Genomic DNA, 18,056 nt, shown 5'->3' on the forward strand with positions numbered 1-18,056 from the left:
CTTTATCGGGCAACCACGTTTCGCCGCCTAACAAATGTAATCGCACAGCATGGGACGCGCCTGCATGTATCCGAAGGTTCTGGAAAGTTATCGATGCTTCTATCCGCTGTCTGTTGTCGCCGAGACTTATGTTATCTGATTTCATCACGTGACGCGAATGGTGTAGAACTTTGTGGAAGGCACGCGGGTCCGAACGATTAGTCTGGAATATTCGACGACTGCTCTATAAAAGCCGACGCGCTTGACCCGCAGATCAGATTTTCGACGATCGCCGACTGTGTTCGCCGCTTTCGTTGTGCTATAAGTGTAGCTTGTTTTGTGAGCACAGGTTCGCCCAATAAGAATCTAGTTTTCCCTTTCACAGTATTGTTACTGTGTTCTTAACGTCACCACCACGTGACAATATACTTCAGACAGATCTTAACAGCGTACTAAATTGGTGCAATGATTGGCTAATGTCCCTCAATCCTACCAAATGCAAACTCGTGTCTTTCTCTCGCCGTCACAATCCATATCGCTTTGATCATTCAATTTCTAACACATAGATTGAACTAGTACAACCATGTAAATGTCCCGGGGTAACCCTCTCTTAGCGTCATTTCAGCGTCAACCACTCGGTTTTCTTAAGCTCCACTTTCGCCCTGCCCCACAACATGTTAAATTGCTCGCGTATAATGAGTCCTGAGGCCCAAATTAGAATATGTAGCTGCCGTCTGGAGCCCGTGTCAAGCGTATCTAATCGCAGCATTGGAAGACGTTCAAGATCGTGCCGCCCAATTCATTCATTCCTCATATTCATCCGACGTCAGTTTTTCATCTTTGAAAGCACCATTCGCACTACCGTCTTTTTTCGGTCGTCGCCGCATTGCTAGCCTCGCCCTTATTTTACAAGTTTTTAATCTTAGCTCAATCAAGAACCGTATATTACAGCCGCCGCTCGCATATCCCACCGCACAAGTCACCCATTTGAAGTTACCCATCTACCATCGTACACAACTGCGTTTTCTGCCTCCTTATTTTTACAGCACCTACAGACTGGAACGGCCTAGCCTATGACATCGTCTCCATCGTCTACTTTCCAAGAGTGCGTCACTGATCAACGACAATGTTGAATAATCTTCGCTTTTTGATCTTCTTATTCGAGGTATAATCCCAGCCGTTATCTAACACTCCCTGAAATGAGGGCCTTTAAGGAAATAAACTGAAAGAAAGTTATTCGAGAACTATGGGATATTTTATTCGATTCCCTTCTGGCACTATATTTTTCGTATTCGATTCGGTCTCAAAATCACTATTCGGACGCCCCTGACATCTTTTGAAATCAGGTTGCATGCACGACGCGAATATTGTGCATATGACTGATGCTGACGCGTCTTACTAACAGATCAGAGTTGGACGGTCGCCGACTGGGCCGGTCCCTGTCGTAGTGTCTCTTGTTTTGTCTGGGTGGAGGTTCGCCCAACACGGAGGTAGTTATATGGCTCGCAGTTTTTGTTAGTGTATTCTTCATCGTCACTACAACGGGGCAGTATGGTTTTGGAGCGCAGTGCTTTATGAACGTCACAAGAGTCGCACCTGAGGAATAACTGTGATGGCGGTGCGTAGCCTGTTCAGGGGCACCGATGCGATGTCTACGCTGTCGATGACGATGCGCCCGCCTGTGCTCTTCAGCACGCGCAGCAGAGCCAGCACCAGAGAAGACTTTCCGGCTCCCGTGCGGCCCACGACGCCGACCTGAAATCGAAATAAAGACGTTCCTTAAGCGGTAGGATAGGCAGTGTTACTGTACGGGTAATATACGCTTTTCCATCGCGTTTGTGTGGCGCGGCTCTTGTCTACAGATGCTTGTTGTTGGACTGCCAGCCTATAGCCACAGAGGCGAGAGAAACGCGTCACAGCGGAAGTATACGGGAACAACCTTTCTCCCTGCAGCGCCTACATCGATGATGAGGTGTTTACATAGTACCAAAAAAGGAGTAGAACGTAATTCCTTCTTTATTGCAGCTATTTGTTGACATTGCATTTTACATATCAATGTGTAAAATGCAATATATCATAAAGCGTTCATGTTCTTATAAAAGGCATTACGGCATTCGAAAGTGCCCTTTTTTTAGCCTCTCATATTGACATCCGCACTTCAGCCCTTACTACGGCGTCGTTTGATGGAAAAGTGTACTTCGTGAAGAGAAGCTGAGCAGTCCAAAACATTAATCTGCTCCACCAATGTCCTTACTTCTGATAAGAGCAAGAAGTCATCCAATATAATAAGGAAATAGCGATACAAAATTGGTTACGCCGGTCATGAATACATACGGCGGTACGGTAACTAATTGCGAATCTGGATAAACCAGCAGAACTATGTGCACGGTGAATATTGTACACCCCTGGAATTTTTTTATACTATCGCACGAACGTCGAATGAACTGTCAGCGGCCTTGAAGGTGCGATGGGAGCTCGTGAGGCAAACCGCGATATAGATGGCATTCGAACTGGAAATCGCCTTGCGTACCTGCGCGTCCGATTCCCGATCCCACCGTCCCTCACCGCTACAAGGCATCTGGCACCCCGCGCGATCGATGGTCGTCCGATACGGTTAGGAGATTGCGAGTGGGTGCACACCATGTATAAGTAAGGCACTCTGAAGCAAGTGTTCTCCTAAACAAGCCTATGCGCGCCACACGCACATAAGTCGATACGCCGACGTTAGCCATTAAATATGAGCATTGCGAAAGCAAGTATACTACGAGCTTCTGGAAAAGGTATAGAATGGACCTCACTATCAGAATTTCTAGTATGGGATAATAATAATAATAATAATAATAATAATAATATAATAATAATAATAATAATAATAATAATAATAATCTTTAATTTAGCGTCACATTGATGGGGGGAGCTGTACGTTAAAGCTGCTCTTCGTAGAGGTCGCTTGAGATAGGCCCACAGCTACTTTTGCATCAAACAGTCAGCAACGGCAATGCCAACAACATAAAAATTATAAGAAATCTGCTAAACAAAGAGAGAATCTCATTCTCATACACAGACAAACTACAAAAACAAATATAAGGGGGGACTGAGAGGCAATGTAGCTTAAAAACCTAACATATGCAATGTTCGCAACTCGGACGGTGTACACTGTAGAAGATTTCTGCCAGCTGTCACATATTTGTTAAGTAGTGTAGGCATTATTTAGGACAATTTATCTTTGGAATGATGTATTTTCGGAGTTATGACCCTACAGGCTTCCCTGTACCGCGCAAATGCGAATTTGACCATTTTTTGTAATCTATAAGAAGAAGAGGACCGAGGATGCGTCCCTGCGGAACGCCATATAAACATGATTCCAGTCCAGAGTAATATCTGTCGACCTTGGACACCTGTTTCCGATGTTCAAGATAAGATGTCAAACGTAGCCGACGGCCACGAATTTCATAGCATTGCAATCTCTGAAACAGCTTATAATGTTGAATATTGTGAAAAGCTTTGCTAAAGTCCACTTACATACCTGACACGACATTTTTCCACGAGAACTTCTTTTGCTACATTAATGCCATCTCTTCAGTAAGTGTTTTTTTTAATCGGAGCTGAATCTGTGAAATAACATTATGTATCTCAAGGAATCGGTACAATTGAGGGTGGAAAACTTTTTCTAACCTTTTCGAAAACACTGACAGTGTGGATATAGGTATATAGTTTCTGACATCATTTTTATCACCCTTTTAGGCAAACATAACCAAGTCAAAACAAATGGAACACTGCTCAGCACACCACTTGTGGGCCTCAGGTACAAAGCTGTCTCCAGCATGCACGCAAGAAAAGGAGACCGCGAGGACTAGTGACGTGCTTAAAATTTAACTAAGCAAACGAACCTTCAGAAAGAAGTCAAGTAACTAAGTTGGATATTGGGCGTTGCTTTATTTATTCTGAAATCGCAAAAGAAAGGACCAAGTTCTAGTTTTTTTCCGTTACCGCAATGTGTTTGATTTCTAATATTTATTATTTTTTGTGTTCTGTTTATTATGTTGCGTTTTTCCATTATGTCTCATTGAGTGTTGCTGTTCTGCTATTTTATTCTTGTTGCCTATTCCTTTATTACCCTTCTCTAAATGTTTATAGAATTTTTGTCATCCCCCTATGTAATACCCTCGTTGTGAGGGCCTTTAGGGGTTTCTTGAAATAAATAAATAAGATAAATAAAACCGCCATTGGATCATAGTGGGCTGAGTGAATTATAAAAGTGGCCTGCTTTTAACTGATCCAGAACTTTTTTTGAAAGCGGCTGCGGCTGACGGCGCAGTTCTCGACCTCGAAGTCGATGATTTGACGAGGCGGACATTACTTATGCGTGAAAGCAAAATGTATGATTAAATGCCTAACAGAATGCAAGAAATGTTTTATTAATTAATTACGGCACGTACCTAAATTCACCAAGTGTACACCGGTGTGATCACAAGGCGGTTGACACTACTTTCTAGATATTCCTCTTCGAAATGTGCAACGAAGCAGAGTGGCGATGTGGTCATTGTTACGCTTCAATGTACAAAACAGCTTTTTCCTGAAAGGTAGGTGTAACAGCAGCGCATTCTTACTGCAAGTCTGATGGCACGTTTATCGAAACCGGTGCCACCTCAGAATTCGCTCCAAGTCGATATGTCTTACAAACTCACTAGCAACAATTCGTAAATTTCAATAAGTATCGTATATAATTTAGTAAATGCTTAATTACTTAATGTTTCTTACTTAGTTAATTTTGGATTTTCTATTTCGTTTGGAAGTAATGTCCGCTTCATTGAGTAAGTAGGGTCGAGGGTTTGAAACGTGCTTTACATAGTATTGCATAGGTAGTGGGGCAAGTCAGGTGCAATAACAAACGTATAAAAAAGAACATTAGTAAGATACAGAGACATAATTATCACCGCAAGAAATCTGCGGACAGCTATGCACTTAAGAGTTGTGAGTGAAAAGGCAATAGCGTCCAGTTGAATGCCGCCGAGTGGCCCTTCGAGTTGGCCACTCTTCGTGGGCGAGCGAGCGCCACGAGGCGCGTTTCCATTTTGCCCCAACAAGGCATCGTTACAACGCAGGCGAGAGTGGACGACGAACGCGCGGACGACAAAGGCTTCGACGAGCGAGGCCGACGGGCCCTGTCCCCCCGACAGCAGGTGTTTCGCCCGCTCTGCTCGTCGAGGCGCGCTCGTTACGTGGCGTTGCAGCCAATGGAGATTAAGGTGCCGCTTGTCCAGACCACAGGCTCCGGGTATTCGCTCAATGGGACATTCGTCGCTCTCGTAGCAAAACGCGTGGCGAAAAAGTGTCATGAGGAACATGTATTCGATTTAAATTACCGAGGCCTCTAAAGGGAGCTCATCATATTCTTAATCAGTTTCAGTTTATTTACGTTTGCTGCAGCATTCAGTTATTACCTGAAGATATCAAATTACCCGCGTCCTCTGTCATCTGAACCCATACTATCGTTGAAGGATGTTTTCAAGTAGTTATTTAAAATTTCAGAGTGACCACAAGAAAAAACGGCATTATGAGGACAACCACCATCATCACGGATCTACTGCCTGAACACTCTGGTCCTGTATACGCTCTGCATAAAGAATAATGGCTGAAAGTTTCAGAAGCTTCCGTGGGCTTTCTGCCGCGTTCTCGCGGGTATGCGAAGTTGTCTGTGGCAGGCAAGGAAACATTCGTATGAAAAACGGTGGAGGTCGCTAACATCGCTGTGCGCAAGCGCCTATTCACGCGGACTGCGTGAACGCACTCTGCTTTTAGTGCCGTTGCAAACCTGCAGGTACCGCTTGTTAACGCGTTAGTACGCACCGCTCTATCGAAATTAGACGTGTGTATATCCGTAAACGCAAAGCACAATAATATTTTCTCAAGAGTATTTTACACAATGCTTCGACCAGTTTGCATACATTTGTTTCCGTATTTACGTCCACATTATTTGACTAGTAATGCGCTTTGTCTAATTGCTCTTGCGACATGCACTCACCTTCTCCCTCGCGTTCACAGTGAAGGTGACGTGTTTCAGAGAGTCCTCGAGCATTGACGGTCGGTACGACGCTGAGAAGTCCTGGAAACTAATGCTGCCTTCAAGGGGCCACATCTTGTCGACTTGATGCAGCTTAGCAGTAGAGTCTTTGGTCATCGGATTTGTTTTGGCATTGGGTGCTCCCTCGATGGCAATATATTCGACGTCATCCTGCACGATTACACAACAGGAAGTCTCTTGGAGTGACACACGACAGCACTAAACGCCGAGCGACGGTATCGCGTTTAAATCACAATCTTTGCTAAAAGCGAAAAACAAATATGAAACTTGCCTCGTGTACACGTCAATGTTCTCTTAAATGATCGACGACAGCAATACAATGCACCCACGCGACACACGTAGTGTCACTGCAAGGCAAAGAAAAAAATTCCAGTGCTCTCTTTGAAATGCGATTAGCATTCTTAGCCTACGTCAGCGCCTATTCATCCGTCCGTCCTTCCGTCTGTCCGTCCAGTCATCCATCCATCCATCCATCCATCCATCCATCCATCCATCCATCCGCTTATACTTCGACCTAGTGGCATAAGCTGTCAGTGGCACAAGTCGTCTCCCAGCTTGGCCCACTGGCGATGTGCTCGTCATCATGATGCTGTCATGGTCATTCTATCGTCGTCATTCCACAGAGTCCTCTGAATCTCGTCATGCTGTCGTCATCATGTCTTCTACGCCGTCTCAGTGAACTAAGGTATCCAATAGCTTGGCCCGCTAAGCATGTGGTCGTGATTGTGATGCCGGCGTATATCGTCTTCATTCCAGCTTCGGCGTCTTACTCTCGTCAGGACCTCCTCTTCACGGCTTCTACACCTATTCAGCACCTATGTAGGCTAATAGTTTGGACCACCTGGTACGTGCCTGTGGTTGTGATGCCATTGTAGTTGTTGCATTGTCATCATTCAAGCTTTGTCATCCTGTTCTCCTCATGCTGCAGTCGTCATGCCTTCATTACAAAGACGTCATCTATTTATTTTGATGTCGTCGTGAGGTCATTGTGGTCATTCCATCGTCGTAACTCCAGCTTCTTCATTAGACTTTTGCCAGGCCGCCATTGTCATGCCATCCTTGTCAGACAGTCGTCATCATACCATTGTCATCCCACCTCCGTCGCCTTGCTATCGTTTAACCATAGTCAGCACTTCAAAAATGTCGTCCCATCGTCTTCATCCTGCCGTCGTGATTTTGCCGTGTTGTGTCATCAACGTCATTCTTCTGTAGTCTTATTGTAATTTAATTCTTTAAGATAATTGGGTTTCTCGAGTTTTCCTTGCCAAAAAAACATTCGTTTATGAGGCACGCAATAGTCGAGGGCTGCGGAATAATTTGGACCACCTGGGGTTCTTTACTGTGCAGCTAAATCTAAGTACAAGGGAGTTTTCGCATTTCGCCCCCGTCGAAATGCGGCCGCCGTAGCCGGGGCTTGATCCCGCGACCTCGTGCGTAGCAGCCCAACCCCATACGCACTACGCAACGACAGCGGGTTATTGTATTTATGGTGTCCTCATTCAGTCGTGATATATGGGTGCCGTGGTCCAACTATCATCTTCATTGCGTCGTCGTCAAACTGTCGCTGTCATGCATCCGTTGTCATACCGTCGTCGCCATTCCATTGTGGTCGTGCTATTGCCGCTATTTCAACATCGTCATCTGGGTCTTGTGATGACATCATCATCACACTTCGCAGCAGGTAAATGCTCATGGTCATTCCACCATTGCCCCAGCTTCGTTGCCTCACCCTCTTCACGCCGTCGACGTCACGTTCCCTGCTTCGACTCAGTGTGGCCCAGGTTAACTAATATCTTAGACCACTATGTATGTGTTCGCGCTTGTGATGCCGTCGTGGTCATTGCATCGTCGAAATTCATGCTTTTTCATCCAATGCTCCTCATGCATTGGTTGTCATACTGTTTTAGTGAGGCTGTCAGCGTCATTCTACTGTGAGAAATCCATCTTCGTCATTACTTTCGCGCCATGCCGTCGTCGTCACATCACCGTCCTGATACAGTTTGCGCGATATGATCATCATCATCCTAATGTCATACCATAATCACCATTGTCCCGTAGTCATACGGTCGTCGTCATGCATTCGTTGCCACACCAACGTCGTGATGTCGTGGTTGTTCCATCCTCGTCGTCGTCATCATCATCATTAGAATCATCATCAACATAAGCCTGGCTATGGCCACTGCAGGGCAAAGGCCTCTCCCATACATCTACAACTAACCCTGGTCATGCGCTAATTGTGGCTATGTTGTCCCTGCAAACTTCTTAATCTCATCCGCCCACATAACTTTCTGCTGGCCCCTGCTACGCTTCCCTCCTCTTGGAATCCAGTCCGTAACCCTTAATGACCACCGGTTATCTTCCTCCTCATTACATGCCTTGCCCATGCCCGTTTCTTTTCCTGGATTTCAACTAAGATGTCATTAACTCGCGCTTGTTCCCTCACCGAATCTGCTCTTTTCTTATCCCTTAACATTACCCATCATTGTTCTTTTCCTAGCTCGTTCCGTCGTACTCAATTTAAGTAGAAGCCTTTTCGTTAGAAGCCTCGAGATACGGATCCGCGTTCACTATCTGCCCCTACCAATTCCAGTGCCTCGCTAACTATCGTAAACTGCTTTCCTCTTCCGAGACTGGTAAACATTACCCTAGTTTTCTGCAGATTAATTTTTAGACCCACCCTTCTGCTTTGCTTGTCCAGGTCAGTGAGCATGCATTGTAGTTGTTTCTTTGAGTTACTAAGCAACGCACTATAATAATAATAATAATAATAATAATAATAATAATAATAATAATAATAATAATAATAATAATAATAATAATAATAATAATAATAATAATAATAATAATTTATTTATTTATTTCCATCAGTGATGGAGCAGACAGCGGGTAAAAGTCGCTTTAGAGGCAAGCGATTTGACTAGAGCCCGCAGCCTCCTTTACAAGGCAAACAGCGATTGAACAGGAGATATATATACACAGCAGTTGACTACATGTGAAGTATGCACAAGAATAAACGGAAAAACACAAATTACCTGAAAAACGCTCTTGAATTATTTAGGAAAGATTGAGTGACAAAATGCTGACGTAAAGCTCGTACATCAGTTATATAAATATGAAGACCTCATTTCAGAAACAAATTTAAATGTGTTGGTAGTGTGTATGATATCTTTTGTGTAGAATAATTGGCACGCGGAGTGACTACCTTCCGCTGTTCCGTACACCTTGTGATGTAAGAATGTGTGTTCCTGGTGAGATTAGATAACTCATGAAGAAAATTTAAGTTCTCTTTTACCTCCCGTTTGAAAGCTTGACTTGTAATTATAAAGGTAAAACACGGGTATTGTATTTGCTTTCGGAATTAAGTCTGATGTGTGGGCATTGTAAGGCAGGTTAAATACTACTCGCAATTTTTTCTGAAGTAAATGTATCTTTCTAGATTCGTACGTGATGTAGTACCAAACAGGAGCAGACAGTAATATAGTGTAGAAAAAGATAGGGTGTCATAAACAAGAACCTCGATTCTGTAAGGTAAAAGAGGTCTCAGCCGCACCATCATGCCTACTACATGATATAATTTGCCCATTATCGATTCTATGTGCATGTCCCAAAGCATATTTTGTGTGAAAGTAACTCCAAGTATTTTAAAACTATCGGCAATTTCTATGTTTACATTCTTATAAATAAGGATGACGGAACTGATGATTTGCTTAGATTTGGCCTAAAGATTATTGCTTTTGTTTTGTTTATATTGATTTGTAGACAGTTTTGTTTTGACTATACATGAAGAATTTTCAGAGCCGTGTTAGCTTTATTCTCAAGGCTACTAGAGTCAAGTGATGAAAAAAATGTAGTGGCATCGTCTGCGTACATTACGTATTTCGCATTTTTATAGATATTTACTAAGTCATTTGTATATACGATAAACAGGAACGGGCCAAGAATACTACCCTGAGGAACGCCTCTGGTGATATGTTTAAAATTTGAGCGGCTATTGTTTATTTCAACATATTGATAGCGATAATCCAGATAAGATTTGATAAGGATTCCACAGTGCCCTCAAATACCGTAGGTTTTAAGCTTATCAAGTAGAACCGAGTCACATCGAATCACCAGTGAATCGCAAGTTACTAAGGTATTCTCACTAACTCTTAACCCCATTCTTCCCAATCTAGGTCTCTGGATATCTACTGTGAACACGCTGTGAATAGCATTTGCGAGAACGTATCTCCCTGCCTGACGACCTTCATTATTGCGATTTTGTTGCTTTCTTTATAGAGGAATACGTTGACTGTGGAGCCGCTAAAGATATATTTCAGTCTTTTTACATACGGCTCGTCTACACCCTGATTCCTCAATGCCTGCATGACTGCTGAGGTTTCGACTGAATCAAACGATTTCTAGTAATCAATGAAAGCTATTATAGGGGTTGGTTACATTACGCGCATTTCTCTATCACCTGATTGATAGTGTGAACGTGGTCTATTGTTGAGTATCCTTTGCGAAATCCTGCCTGGCGCTTTTTGGTTGACAGAAGTCTAAGGTGTTTCTGATTTTATTTGCGATTGCCTTAATAAATACTTTGTAGGCAACGGACAGTAAGCTCATCAATCTATCATTTTTCAATTCTTTGGCGTCTCCTTTCTAATGGATTAGGATTATGTTAGCGTTCTTCCAAGATTCCGGTACGCTCGAAGTCATGAGGCATTGCGTATAGAGGGCGGCCAGTTTTTCTAGAACGATCTGCCCACCATCCTTCAACAAATCTGCTGTTACCTGATCCTCCCCAGCTGCTTTCCCCCTTTGCATAGCTCCCAAGGCTTCCTTTACTTCTTCCGGCGTTACTTGTGGGATTTAATATTTTTCTAGACTATTCTCTCTTCCATTATCGTCGTGGGTGCCATTGGCACTACCCGCCGTGGTTGCTCAGTGGCTATGGTGCTGGACTGCTGAGCACGAGGTCGCGGGATCGAATCCGGCTACGGCGGCCGCATTTCGATGGGGGCGAAATGCGAAAACACCCGTGTGCTTAGATTTAGGTGCACGTTAAAGAACCCCAGGTGGTCAAAATTTCCGGAGTCCTGCACTACGGCGTGCCTCATAATCAGAAAGTGGTTTTGGCACGTAAAACCCCAAATATTATTATTATTACCATTGGCACTGTATAAATTTCTATAGAACTCCTCAGCCACTTGAACTGTCTCATAAATATTAGTAATTATATTAGCGGCTTTGCCTTTTAACGCATACATCTGATGCTTGCCGATTCCTAGTTTATTCTTCATGGATTTTAGGCTTCCTCCACTCCTGAGAGCATGCTGAATTCTATCTATATGGTACTTCCTATGTCAGCTATCTTAAGCTTGTTGATTACCTTGGAAAGTTCTGCCAATTCTATTCTAGGTTAGTCAAGCGTTAGACGAAAACTCGTCTGGCGAGGAAACATAATGGTGCCAAAAAACATGCACTCGCCAAGAATAAAATAAAAATAAAGAAGTAACGTTTCGGGCTTCGTACGGGTGCTTTGACCCCAATGAAGATGTAAGCATGGGCGCGTGGCTATTTATGGGTGGGATGGCGCAGCCTTCGGGTGTATATCTCGGGAAGATTAACCCGCGTCCTGTTTATCATGCGTCTAGTTGATTGGATGTAAAATGATTCTAAAAGCAAACGGGCACATAAGTGTTTTTCTTTTGCGATGATGGCTGCCGAATCCCAGTGAATGATGTATCCGGTTGGTTCCTGATGTTCCGCCAGGGCGTTCGCGGCTCTGTGGCCCTTGGCAGCGTCATTCATGTGCTGTTTCAAGCGTCATCTAACATTTCCTCTCTCGCCGATGTATGACACGTCACACTCGTTGCATGGTATCTTACATATCACTCCCGATTATTCAGTTTGTTGCAATGGGTCTTTCGCGCGTAGCAGCTGTTGGGCAATTTTTCGGGAAGGCACGTAACGATTTGAACACCGCAGCCCTTAAAAATTCGTGCAAGGGCTTTACTTGTTCCCACTGTGTAGGGTAACGCCGCGCGCTTCACTGTTTCTTGCGCCGTTTCACAGCGGGGCTTCCCTGCTTTGAGCGCCTGCGTTCTGTCCAGTTGTCGAGGGTAGCCATTGTTCAACAGGTCCCTTTTCACAACATGTAGCCCTTCCCTAAGTTTCGTGGGGCTGGAGCAGACGCGGAATGCCCGGGAGAAGAGTGCTGGTGCGAAGGATCGCATTGGCCCAATTGGGTGCGCCGAGTCGAAGCTCAGGTACTTTCGTGTGTGCGTTGGCTTTCTGTAGACACTAGTCCTCAAGCCGCTTGAAGTCCTCTCTACGACGACATCTAGGAAGGCAATTCGCCCATTGTTTTCCTCTTCAGTTGTGAACTGTATACTCGGTTTAAAGGAATTTACGTCCTCGAGCACACTTTCGGTTATGCCGTTTACGGAAGAAGGTATTCATTATCCGCAATATATTCACTTCTGCAAGCTCCACAACTAATTTTTCCATCATATTGCAAGAGCGTATGCAATAATCCCCCACTGACTTGTCGCCAGCATGCTTCTTGCCTACCCTGGCATTGAAGTCGTCCATAAGTATAGTGTATTTTGTTTTGCCATTACCCATCGCCGATTCCACGTCTTCGTAGAAGCTTTCAACTTTCTGGTCATCATGACTGGATGTAGGCGTGTTGACCTGTAACACCTTCAATTCGGACCACTTATTAAGTTTCACGACAAGACCTGCTACCCTCTCGTTAATGCTATAGAATTCTCGTATGTTACCAGCAATATCCTTATTAATCTGGAATCCGACTTCTATCTCTCGTCTCTCCGCTAAGCCCCGGTAGCACAGGACGTGTCCGCTTTCTAGCATTGTATATGCTTCATTTGTCCGCCTAACCTCGCTAAGCCCTATTATATCCCATTTAATGCCCGCTAATTCCTCCAATAGCACTGCTCGAACCGTCTCACTAGATAACGTTCTAGCGGTATCCTCCCTTCTTGTCCTCCGTTCTAGCGTTGCCAGGTTCAGATTCCAATGGCGGCCTGGCCGGATCCAGAGATTCATAGCACCTCCTGCGGCGTCACAGGTCTGACCGCCACCGTGGTCAGTTGCTTCGCAGCTGCTGGGGACTGGGGGCGGGGTTTGATTGCTGTATTCATATAGGAGGCTGTGGCCAAGTACTGCACCAGGGTCGCCAATTCTGCTCTGGTGAGGGAGTGCGTTACCGATTCTGGTCACTGGGATCAGGCCTCACCCCAGGCCTGTTTAAACAATTTTATCAGCACGCGGGTTTTTCTTTAATCTGGTGGAAAATCGCGTGGCACCGGGATTTGAACCGCGGTTCTTTTGCACACGATCTGGATTCTCCACCTCTACGCCATCGCTGCATCCTCGTCACTATAACTTAATATTGGACTCCCTCCATGCCGTTGTCGTGAGGCCATCGTCACGACATCGTCGTCATATCATTGTCTTCATTCTGTCGTCATCAGGGTGTTGTTTTCGCATCGTCATTGCTTCCGAAACGCCATCACATTGTCGTCATGCTGCAGTCGTCATTTGTCGTCATTCCACCTTCGTGATTCCATCGACGACATTTTTTCGTCGCTCTATCATAATCCCGCTATCGTCATTCAGCCAGTATTATGTCACCATTGTCGTGCAGTCGTTTCCATTGTGTCGTAAAACTTTCGCTGCCATGCCTATATCATGTCGTCGTTTTCAAGCCTTCAAACAATAAAAGTTCAAGTCTTCAAACAACAAAAAAAAAGAAAAGAAACCTACGAACTCCCACAACCAAATTTTCTGATCCCCTACTGTGAACTGTGTTTTTGTAAATCTCTGTTTTTTGCCGTTTCCCTACCTTTCTTCTACCAATTCTCCTATCGCCTCTTGCTAATACGACAGAAAGCTGAGCTAGTTGACAAGAATTGATTATGCAATAAAGAAGTGAGGCGTGCAGACAGGACACAAGAGTAGAGAAGTGGACGACACGAACACCCTTCGTGTTGCATAACCTGCATAATGTATAATGCCTCTTAATAATCGCTCCTGCAGACATGTTTACTTTTTCACTGCTCTCGCTGAACCCAAGGGCTTCAAGGAGGCCAGTGGTGCCTGAATCGACCACTGGGTAGGCGTCTTCACATTCTAATAAAACATGCTCCATAGTTTCCCTAGCTTTACCGCACCACAGCAAGCACATTCTTCTTCTTCCCTCTATATCTCGCTTTATAGGTGCGTGTTCTAAGGCATCCCGATCTCGCTTTGAAATGTAATGAGCTTCCCTTTTAGTTATCATAAATTGTTTCTTTCCTGATTTCGTTTTTTCCTCCTAAGTAGTTGCTCATGGCAGGTTTCTTTTCCGTTTCCGCCACCCATGAAGTTATTTCAGCCTCTCTGACTTTCCACTTGACGTTCTTTGTTGCTGTGTTGCCCACTTTACAGGCCGCCTACTTGCTGGTAAGCTTCCTAGTTCGTTTCCTTCACTGTGAATCAATGTTCTTCCTGTACAGATACCTCAACACTCTCCCAGCCTATTTACTTTCTTCCATATTCCTCTAACGGCTAAAGTTTAATGGGACGCCCTCTATATAGAAAGGGTCGCCTAGTCAAGCGGTGTTGTCCCAGTGCTATGGGAAGGCCACTTATAGTGACGACTCCTGAAGAGCCGCGTGCATGCGAATGAGACAGAGACGGCAATGTGAACAGTGGCGTTGTGCGCTCGCCACTGATGAACATCGTGCCCAGGACGCTCAGCGGAAGCGCCAAGCGCGGCAGGATGATGACAAATGTTGGGAAGTCAAAAACGCGGCCATGCAACCAAGGTTCAATGTAATCAATCGTTTCAAGGGGAAGCTGTATATTTAAGAAGAAATTTGTCAACACAAAATTTGGATTTAGCTGCTCTGTTTGATCGACTGTGTTTCCAGTTTAAGTGCATTTAGCCTGTCTTTGGTCCAGCCTTTGTAGGTTCACGAAGTAGCGGCGCAAGCCAACTAGCAGGCCGTTGAAACAACATTGGCTAATAATTAGGTAAAGTGCGTGTGAATGTCGTCATGTAGATAAGTTCAAGCAATGTCGCATTGGGTAATAATTCCGGTGTCGTTCACAGCTTCGCTTTCCAACCACCTTCGCAGCGGGGATTGGAGCGCAAGCTTCTTTTTCGTAGAATTTTTGTTTTGAATACATTTGTGTCATTGATCTTTATTAAAGTTATTTTCCATCAGAGCGTGTAACACTCTGGTGACAAAGGACAAAATAGAAAAAAAGACATTTGAACCAGTTACCTCTTTTGGCAGCTCTGTGTACTCGATGTCCCGTTCCAGGGAAACCATTATTTGAGTCATGCCTAGGAAGGTGACGCACAGCATTGCCATAGCCATAGGGATCTGTGACAGAGAAAAGATCGCCGGGGATGAGGTGCTACAAATGTTGGAAGGATTACTTCATGAAATGCGGCGTATAACTGATTTTTATTTAAAACGAATACGTGGTGACGATCAAGTGTAAAAAAATTTGATGTCACAGAATTCTAACCGACAGCACTTGCCTCAATGCTCCAAACTAGCTCGGACACGTTCGCGAGTGTCCTGTATGAAGAGGCATACAGAAGCGGCAACGAATTATCGTCTGCACAAGTGATCATAAGGGACCGCAGTATCACAAGAATGCAAAAAGGCCCAGGGCTTTAAGGAAGCTGCTAAATGCCGTAATAGGAAAGAGGATAACTATATATAGCATTCTGTTATCATCAACCAGCTAAACTGAACAATAAGAACTTGACAGTCACTTTAGCATCTCCAAAGAGGCTGAAGGCAAAAGTCTGCGCGCCTACGAGGCATTCATTAAGTTACTTGAAATCCTCATTTGAATGCGTTGTTACTTCCTATTACTTCTTTTCTCCCATCACCGGCATCGGTTCGAGTGCCTTAATTAACCGTACTTGAAATAACTGTACCTTAATCAGCTTCGCCTTAATTAACGTCAATGGCCATGGGTTCGAGAGCCTGAATTAGCTCTATCCTAATTAAGGGTGTGCTAATTAACAGCCAAGGCGTTGGATTCGGTTCCCGCTAAAGTTGGAGGCTTCGAGCGCCTTAATTAAATGAGCGGTAACACCAAAGGTTGCGGGTTCGACTCCCACTAAAGGCCGTGGTTCCGAATGCCTAAAATAACTGTAGCCTAATTAAGAATGCCTTAATCACATTCACCTTAAGTAACACTAGAGGTCGTCGGTTCGACTGCCACGAAAGTCGCGGGTTCGAGTGCCTTGATTAGCTCTGTCTTAGTTAACTCATTGTTAATTAAGGCGCTCGCAACTATGACCTTAGTTAGCCACAGCCGCCATGTTGCGTGGTGGCACCCTAAATACTTTCGTCTTAGACGAACGTCGTGCGTTCGACTCCCACCAGAGGTCATTGGTTCGATGGCCTTAACTTTATCTAAATTAACTTTGCCGTATTAAGACTAAATATCATGGGTTCGAATCCCACCAAAGGTCGAGGATTGGACCCCCAATTTTTATGCCACTGAACTTTGGGGCTATTCACTTTTCCAGACTGAAATTTTAAACCAGTGCGCCAACTAACCTGAAAAAGAGAAATCTGCGGGAATCGATTTACCGAAGCTTTCTTTGGTACTTGCGAAGAACTATGTTTCTGCTTAGCCCGTATTTTCAAGTAGAGATCATGTGACCCAAATGGACACATTTTGACTGGGAACATTTGACTGGGACTCGATCGTTCGCATGCCCCGCAGGATGACGACACAACGACGATGATGGAATGATGATGACGGCATGACGACAACGGCACGACAAAACTGGAAACACTCCGACAAAATGACGGAGATGGAACAACCGTGACAGCATGGCAGTGGCGTGACGACAACGTGATGCCAGAATGATGCCGATGGTATTACGACGGCAGCGTGTCGATACTGTGACGAAGCGATACACAAAACTCAGATGGCCACCTTCGAGCGTACCGGAATCCTGGAAGAACGCTAACATAATCCTAATTCATATGAAAGGGGACGCCAAACAGTTGAAAAATTATGGACCGATCAGCGTACTGACCGCGGCCTACAAAGTATTTACTAAGGTAATACCAAATAGAATGAGGAACACCTTAGACTTTTGTCAACCAATGGACCAGGCAGGATTCCTAAAGGCAACTCAACAATAGACCATATTCACACTATCAACCAGCTGATCGAGAAATGTGCGGAATATTACCAACCCTTATACATAGCTTTCATTGATAGCGAGAAAGCGTTTGATTAAGTTAAACCTCAGCAGTCATGGAGGCATTACGGAACCAGGGTGTACACGAGCCGTATGTGAAAATAATAAGATATCTATAGCGGTTCCACAGCCACCGAAGTCCTCCATAAAGAAAGCAACAAAATCCCAATAAAGAAAGGCGTCAGGCAGGGAGATAAGATCTTTCCAATGCTATTCACATCGTGTCTACAGGAGGTATTCAGATTGGGCTTGAGAAGAATTGGGGATAAAAGTTATTAGAGAATACCTTAGTAACTTGCGATTCGCTGATGATATGGCCTTGCTTAGTAACTCAGGGTACCAATTGCAATGCATGCTCACTCACCTGGAGAGGCAAAGCAGAAGGGTGGGTCTAAAAATTAATCTGCAGAAAACTAAAGTAATGATTAAGAGTCTTGGAAGAGAACAGCAGCTTACGATACGTAGCGAGACACTGGAAATGGTAAGGGAATACATCTACTTAGCACAGGTAGTGGCCGCAGATCCGGATCATGAGACTGAAATAATCAGAAGAATAAGAATTGGCTCGCATGCGCTTGGCAGGCATTCTCAGATCATGGACAGCAGGTTGCCCTTCCCCCCAATTACATGTGTATAACAGCTGTGTCTTACCAGTACTCACGTACGGGGCAGAAACCTCGAGGCTTACGAAAAGGGTTCTACCTAAATTGAGGATGACTCAACGGGCTATGGAAAGAAGAATGATAGGTGTAACAT

At 44.5% G+C, this 18,056-nt stretch overlaps 1 protein-coding gene across 3 annotated transcripts in view; it reads right to left on the bottom strand.

Moving 5' to 3' along the window:
- LOC142558244 (ATP-binding cassette sub-family C member 2-like) overlaps positions 1-18,056 on the bottom strand; it is a 659,669-nt gene that overhangs the window by 148,712 nt on the left and 492,901 nt on the right. For 2 of the 3 annotated variants that reach the window (XM_075670394.1, XM_075670396.1), the window contains 3 exons: positions 15,343-15,444; positions 6,005-6,214; positions 1,576-1,734 (listed from right to left, as the gene is read on the bottom strand). In XM_075670394.1, coding sequence (XP_075526509.1) covers positions 1,576-1,734; positions 6,005-6,214; positions 15,343-15,444 — 471 coding nt within the window. The remainder of the gene's footprint in view (positions 1-1,575; positions 1,735-6,004; positions 6,215-15,342; positions 15,445-18,056) is intronic. The other variant, XM_075670395.1, reaches the window with a different exon arrangement.

Source organism: Dermacentor variabilis, chromosome 9, assembly GCF_050947875.1.
Source record: "Dermacentor variabilis isolate Ectoservices chromosome 9, ASM5094787v1, whole genome shotgun sequence".
NCBI lineage: Eukaryota > Metazoa > Arthropoda > Arachnida > Ixodida > Ixodidae > Dermacentor > Dermacentor variabilis.